Source organism: Pyrgilauda ruficollis, unplaced genomic scaffold (assembly GCF_017590135.1).
Source record: "Pyrgilauda ruficollis isolate IOZ18807 unplaced genomic scaffold, ASM1759013v1 scaffold160, whole genome shotgun sequence".
Lineage (NCBI taxonomy): Eukaryota > Metazoa > Chordata > Aves > Passeriformes > Passeridae > Pyrgilauda > Pyrgilauda ruficollis.
This window is the reverse complement of record NW_024514765.1, coordinates 32,140-39,096: the sequence shown is the minus strand read 5'-3', so window position 1 is coordinate 39,096 and position 6,957 is coordinate 32,140. Positions and strand designations below refer to the sequence as shown.

Below are 6,957 nucleotides of genomic sequence, written 5' to 3'. Positions count from 1 at the left end.
ATAGCAAACAGGGAAAAATCATGGAAAAACACCGATTATAACACACTAAATTGTCACAAAGGCAGGAATGAAGGCCACTGTACACAACTGAATCCTACAACTCCTTCAAACACCTTTGCCAGCCTCCTTTGAACTTCTTGAAACCACTGGAAATTATCTACAGGAGTGAGAGCAGATTGGACAATTATACTGCTGCCAAAAAGGAAAGAAAAAAAACCTCCTGCCTTTGCTTATTGGCTCTAAACACAAGACCTTCAAGGCAGGAAAGGACTTCAAACATTCCAGGGCTCAATTTATCGATATAAACACAGCACATCAATCTCACTGAAGGCAGTATATAAAGTCCTGCTCCTGCTAGAGCTGATGAGAACCAGGTTGAGGAAGAACAATAATATGAAAGGTCAGGGGCTCCCTTCCCAAGAAGAGCTGTTGAAGTAGAGTGTTCATAAAAGCAGGGTTTACTTCTTAAAGAAACTCTCTATTAAAGGAAAGGACAGACGATTTTCCCAATCCATCTTGCTCCAGAACTCTATAACACGTAAATTTTCAGTCTGTGTATAACATTTTGTACAGTGGGAAAAGGTCAGTATAAAAATACTGCCCTCTCATTCTTATCCACACTATGAGAAAAGCACACTTTATTATAACAGGAAATAATATTTTATTATAAAATCTGCATGTAAACAAGTAATCAATTAATTGAATAACAGTTAATGGAAGTGCAAATTAACTTAATAAAATGATATCTGTTCGGTATTTAAATATATATATAATTTGTTTTCTCCCATTCTACTGTGGTTCTACTCCACCCTCCCCACATTTAAGTTTAAAAAGATTTATCATTGCTTGCTTTATACTAAAAAGAGTGTACGAGCCTGCGTACAAGTTAAAGTTTTGCTCTGCAAACGAGACAAGTCTATGGTGACAGTTATCCTTTCTTATCTTTGCATCTCTGGTATCCACAAGACAAGAAGATATAGCACATATGTACACAGTGGGCATGTCAAGCCTCGTATTTCAAGTTAGTTCATTTACTTGCACACACTGAAACTTAAACCATTTATCAATGAAGCATTGTAGTGTAACTTCCAGACTTGCTTGAGCACCTTAAGGCATTAAGGAGAGTCTCAGTGGAAAAGCCATGGCTGTTCCCACCACGAGGATCATCCATCCGCACGCTGCTGAGCAGCCAGGGGCTCGCTCGTCCCGCGCGCAACGCCCGCCCTCACTGAGAGCTCCTATAGCACGGACAGGTCGTGGCAAGACTTGGATTTTGCTTTGAAAGCCATCTTCTTGTTGTTCTTGGCCACAATTCTGCCGAGGAACCGCTTGGCCTTCTTGCTGATGCTCTCCCTCCTCTTGGCGTTGGCCATCCTGCGGGCGTTGTCCTCCTTGCTGTCCTTGCGCAGCCGGATCTGCCGCACGATGCCCTCGAACAGGTCCTTCACGTTGTGGTGCAGAGCAGCTGAGGTCTCGATGAACTTGCAGTCGAACACCACGGCACAGGCCCGGCCCTCTGCACAGAGAGACAAAGAGGAAGATCAGTGGAGATGTTTTCACACCACTGTCAGAAGAACAAAACAGGAACTGGCTCTAAGTAAGCGAAGTGCCTTCAATGCAATGAAAGAGCTTTACTACAAAATAGGAAAACCCAAATTTGCTCTTCATGGTTTTGGTCCTTTGCTCTCCTTGGTTTTGTTGTGCTGTGGTCAGAAATCTCATCTGATCAATGGAACTGACTACATGGCAGCAGTGTCCTTCAGGCAGACCGTGCCCGTACTCTTTAAGAGCTAAAGCTGATTTAGGAGAGGCCTGGGAAGCATGTTTGATGCTGTTTGATGTGGAACAGTGAGTGCTGTGAGTGTCCTGCTTTTGCATTAAACTGACTTTGGGTAAAGACCCCCTACAGTGATGTACAGAAAGAAATGGGCTTTATTCTGGAAGCTTTGGGCAATTCTGCACCTCTGCCTTCTGAGTTCTCCACACCAATAGAAGTGGAGCTGATACAGGCCACAAGGTCAAGTCATTGAACACATCAGTAGAGGTCACAAAGCTGTGCACCACTGACGCCGACCAGGGCTGAATTTGAAATAAAAGATGTTCAGTGTTCTGGACATAAGCACTTAACCCTGGAACATTGCTGCAGCACGAATTTCCACAGTCAGCTGTGGTAAATAATGGCAGAGTTGTAAACCTGAGGAAAGTACAGATGTCAGAACTAGGACAGGTCATCCGTGCCCTGCCCCAACCTGAAAAAGTAATCTCCTGATGAGCTCCAGTCAATTCCCTGAGCAGGAATTTAACACTGGGAGCATGGCAAACCAGATAGGGAGAGATGGTTCATCATCAAGGCACCAATATTTCAGAGTATTCTTTCCAGTGGAAGACAAAAACCCACCCCAAAACAAAACAAAACCCAGCCAAGTAAAAAACCTCACAAAATGTTCAAATAAGCAGAATCAAGACTGTGGTGTTGGCATTGGTTCCTGTGCTCCAGGTACCCAAATGCCAGCTGGAGCTGGCTGAGAGGATTTTCACTGATCACAGCTGAAGAACACAAAAAGACTTTTGTGCTTTGTGAGCCTGGTCCCACCAGCCCAGCTCAAATGTGGGGGAGTCACCTCCAGCAGAAAGGGTTGCACAGGCTGTATGGGATGCCCTGTCCTGAGGCTGCCTGGATCTGTGACATGGCACTGTGTCCCCTAAAGAGCACAGCTCAGACCGTCACAGCTCAGACTGTCACAGCTCAGACTGTCACAGCCCGAGCCTGCCAAGTGCTGCTGCACATGTACCATACAAGTAAAGCCTGGCTTTAGTAGTCCTGTGCTGAAGCTGCAGCTCTGATGCATTTTTCTGTCCCACTGCAGCTCAGAGCTCTGCACAGCCACGCATCTTCCCCCACACTCCTCTCCAGTGTTTTCTGTGGTACCAAGCCCTTCAGCACCAGCCAGCTGGCTCCACTTCCCCAGTGATCCTCAAATCACACATTTTTCTACACCAAACCCAGACCATTCCTATTGGCCATGATCCTGCACAGCCTTTGCTACTGCTTTAGACAGCACTTGCAAAATTCAGTGTCTCTTACCATCAACTGAGACCTCCCGGGACCTGACCAGGTCACTTTTATTTCCCACAAGGATAATAGGAATATCCTCTGTCTGCCTTGCTCTTCTCAGCTGGATTCTTAGTTCAGAAGCCTTCTCAAAACTAACTTTGTCAGTCACTGAGTAGACAATAATATAGGCATCTCCCATTTTCATGCAGTGGTTCTGGAGCCATTGGCTGTCATCCTGAAACAACAGACAGGAAATGGATTTATTATGCTGAAAAATCTATTCAACGCTGAGTGATGATTTATTACTCTAAGCACCTTAAAGATTCTTTTCTTAGCTTTATTATAAAAAGTCAGTAAAAGTAAGCCAATCTTCCCAAAATTTCAAATATTTTGTTATTCAAAATACAAAACAAAAGGAATTTCTCTTGTTCCCAGAAATAATATCAGGTCTGCACTGATCAGATTGACAATCTCTAATTTTACAGTAATTCCCTGAGCTGTTCATGTAAGATAGCAATTATTCAAAGCATGAAGAGAGTCTCACTCAGCTTTTTTCAGGGTTTTAAACTGCCTGCCTAGCTACAAGAAATTAATTGCAGAGAGAACAAAAGGCAGTATGAATTCTAATTTTTTTATGTCACTTATCTGATTGAACAAATAGGCACAGTTGTTCCATTTCTACTTTTTTTTTTTCTTAAGAGAACTACAGACCAAGCTATAAAGCAAAAGCATGAGGAAAGAGCTGTAAGTACCTGCTCCCATATATCAAACACCACGAGAGACGCTTCTTCTCCATCAACTATAATCGATCTGTCGTACGTATTTCCTACGGAAAATTAAAAAAAATAAAAAATAGTTCAGCAAAAGAACTTATCCACCTCCATCCCTGCCGGTGGCCGTAGGGGAGGCTCCGAGCCGGGGGTCCCCGGCACCTCCGAGCCCGCTGTGCCCTCACCGGCCTCCTCGGCGTCCGCGCAGTCCTCCACGCCGCCGAAGATGCGCGCCAGGCTGGTCTTGCCGACGCCGTGCTCGCCCAGCAGGATCACCTTGTAGAGGCTGCCGTCGGAATCGCTGCCCGAGGAGATGACGGAGTCGGAGGAGTCGGAGGCCCAGCTCTGGCGGTGCTCGCCGCCGGGGCTGTACGAGGTGCAGCGCACCAAGCCCGACAGCTCGTCGGGCGGCAGCGGCCGCAGGTCGCGCTCGTCCACGGGCATGCTGCGGCGGTGCAGGTGCTGCTGCGCCGCGAACGGCGTGCTGCCGCGCCGCTTGTCGCCGCGGTTCAGAGTCATCGGGCTGCGGGCAGGGCACGGCCGTCAGCCCGGGCTGCGGGCACAGCGGGGCCGTCAGCGCCCGCTGCCCCGCACAGCCCCGGCCCCGCACAGCTCCTGTCCCACACAGCCCCCTCCCCTCTCTCGAACAGCCCCGGCCCCGCACAGCTCCTGTCCTCCTGTCCCACACAGCCCCAGCCTCGAACAGCCCGACCCCGCACAGCTCCTGTCCCACACAGCCCCTTCCCCTCTCTCGCACAGCCCCGGTCCCGCACAGTTCCTGTCCTCCTGTCCCGCACAGCCCCGGCCCCGCACAGCCCCGGCCCCGCAGCCGCGCTTACCTCGGGGCGCTGCGCGGAGCGAGGGCGCGGTGAGATCAGTGAGGGATCGGTGAGGGATTCCCCGGTAGCCGCCGCGGGAGCTCCCCGAGCTCTGCTGCCGCCACCGCGCCCCGCGCCGCTCTTTATATCCCGGTGGAGGCGCGGGCCCTCCCCGCCGTGACGCTCGGCGGGCGCTCCGCCAGCGCATCCTCGGCAGCGCCACCGCCCCCGCGGGCCCCGCCGCGCTGCGCGGGGGCGGCGGCGGCGCGGGGAGCCCGGGAGGAGGCGGGAGCCCCCCGGGGGTGGGGGGAGGCACGATCCGCTCCGCTCCGCTGTCAGCGCGGGGGTCCCGCCCGTCGGCGCGGCTCGGCCGGCAGCGATCGCGGGGGGAGGCGAGGGCCGGCCCCGGGGGGCGGCTGTGCAAACCGTGGGGCTGCCGGGCTCGGGCTCACCGCCCGGCCCTGCCCTGCCCTGCTCTGCCCCGCCGGCCGGTGCTCCCCTCCCGCTGTCCCCCGTGCAATGCCCGCACCATTTGCTGTGTGTGTCCCTCGTGTTCCCTCCCAGCCCGTGTGAGAGCGCATGGAGCGCACAGGGAGCTTCCCTCGGTTCCGTCACGGCGCGGGAGTTGGGCGCACGCCTGGCGTGTAGGGCAGCGTTGGGGGCAATAGCCGCGCTCTCTGCATCCCCTGTGCCGGCTCTCCCGGCGCTCGGAGCGCTGCCCGTGCCGGGGTCACGCACACACGGCCGTGCCGCGGCCCCACGTGCGGGGTGAGCCCAGCAGCGACACAAAGGTCAAATTCTCCTCTCGCTTTCACCTGAGCAGCAAAGCGAGACACTGAAAGTCTTATCTCATGAGTGGCACAGTCATGAGCATGTGATCGGGTGAAGAAAGGACTCAGCAGATAACTATACTCGTCTCCTGCGTGGCTCACCCAGCGCCGTGTATACAGTTTGCTGTTTACCTAGCAACCGAAACATGTCAGACATTGTACGGCCAAAATAGCCCCGGCCTCTGCTCCCGAAAGATTACAGCCCCAGCGGAGCGGGAAAATCCCGGTGACTCTCAACGGCTGCCATCAAATTCCTGTCAGTTTTAGGTCTCCAAATCAGCGGCAGAAACAAGGTTAAAGACGGCAAGAGGCAGGGAGGTGATGGAAACCAAGTTAGAGATGCAGGGAGTAAAGTAAGGGAAAGAAAACTCTGTGGGATGGGGCTAAGTGGGTGAATATCCCGTTATTTTCAGAAGCCAATTATAATTCTCCAGTCCACACTACTGGGGTGGTTTTGGCCGCTTCTCGCTGATAAACTGCAGTCGGGAGTGTTAATGCAGTAGTTAAAGATCATCAAGTGCTTGCAGCAAGTTGTCCCTGCCTGTCTCACAAAACAGCAACCAAAATAGCCTTGTCAGTTCAAACAGACAGAGTTTGGTGGCAAAACGTGCGTGCTTCAGCTAACAGAGCTGAGTTAGAAACCTCTGGCTAGCATTTGGAACCATATGTTAAATAAATTGTGGGTAGCATTGGAGCTACGCTGTGGTTGCTTCGGTTGGATAAACTGGAATCTGCCAAACCACCTTATCATTCTGAATTTATAGACAATTAATTTTGCAAATACACTTCTAGATATGGCTGGTCTTCAGCTGACTTCCTTAAAATTTGGGTTTTTCCTGCCCAACATTGTCACCTGAAACTATTCTCAGGGAGTTTTTATGTCTTTTGCACCAGACTTTGTTGCATACCTTGACTGTGTGTCAGGGTCACACTTTAGAAGATGACAAATGAACCGGGGGTGTTTTTAATTATTTTCTGCGTGAAAAAAGAGAAATCTGAGAAGCAACAGAACCAAAGAGAGAGTGCCACTTCTGTGCCACATAGAGCACTATTGGACTGGAAACGCACTAAAAATGGGAATTTCATCGACACAACTTAAAGAAGCTACATTTTATCCCAAGCCTTTTGCTGATGAGAATTATGGGTATTTTAATGATGTAAATGTGAGACAGATCACTTGCAGGAAAGCTATCAGGAAAGGCATATGTCCAAATGATGAATAAAAACCTTCAGTGTTTCAGTAGGAAAAGGGACTGAACATAAAATTATACCCAGTAGAAATCATAGAGAAAATTCAGGATTCCATGGCAAACACTGGGGTATCTTGCCAGCACCCAGGTACAAGTAATGAATTAACTTAGGTTATAGAATACCACCATGGTCACAGGATCCTGCCCAGGACCTGGAGCTGGGTTCTTGGAGTGTCCTTTACTGGAAAGTGAGATGGCCTGGTGTTGTGTTCATTCCTGGAGGGACGAGCAGCT

The 6,957-nt window shown here is 50.6% G+C and overlaps 1 protein-coding gene across 2 annotated transcripts; it reads right to left on the bottom strand.

Moving 5' to 3' along the window:
* Positions 1-641: 641 nt before the first annotated feature.
* Positions 642-4,858, bottom strand: RRAD (RRAD, Ras related glycolysis inhibitor and calcium channel regulator). Of its 2 annotated transcripts, none has more exons than XM_041462847.1 (5): positions 4,665-4,858; positions 4,011-4,378; positions 3,808-3,881; positions 3,086-3,290; positions 642-1,516 (listed from the first exon to the last, which is right to left on the bottom strand). In XM_041462847.1, the coding sequence occupies exons 2-5, from the start codon at positions 4,342-4,344 to the stop codon at positions 1,239-1,241; spliced, it is 891 nt and encodes a 296-aa protein (XP_041318781.1). In that variant the 5' UTR covers positions 4,345-4,378; positions 4,665-4,858; the 3' UTR covers positions 642-1,238. The 2 variants fall into 2 exon arrangements, with proteins under 2 accessions (XP_041318781.1, XP_041318779.1); XM_041462845.1 differs by having other exon boundaries at positions 4,011-4,348; positions 4,665-4,831.
* Positions 4,859-6,957: the final 2,099 nt, after the last annotated feature.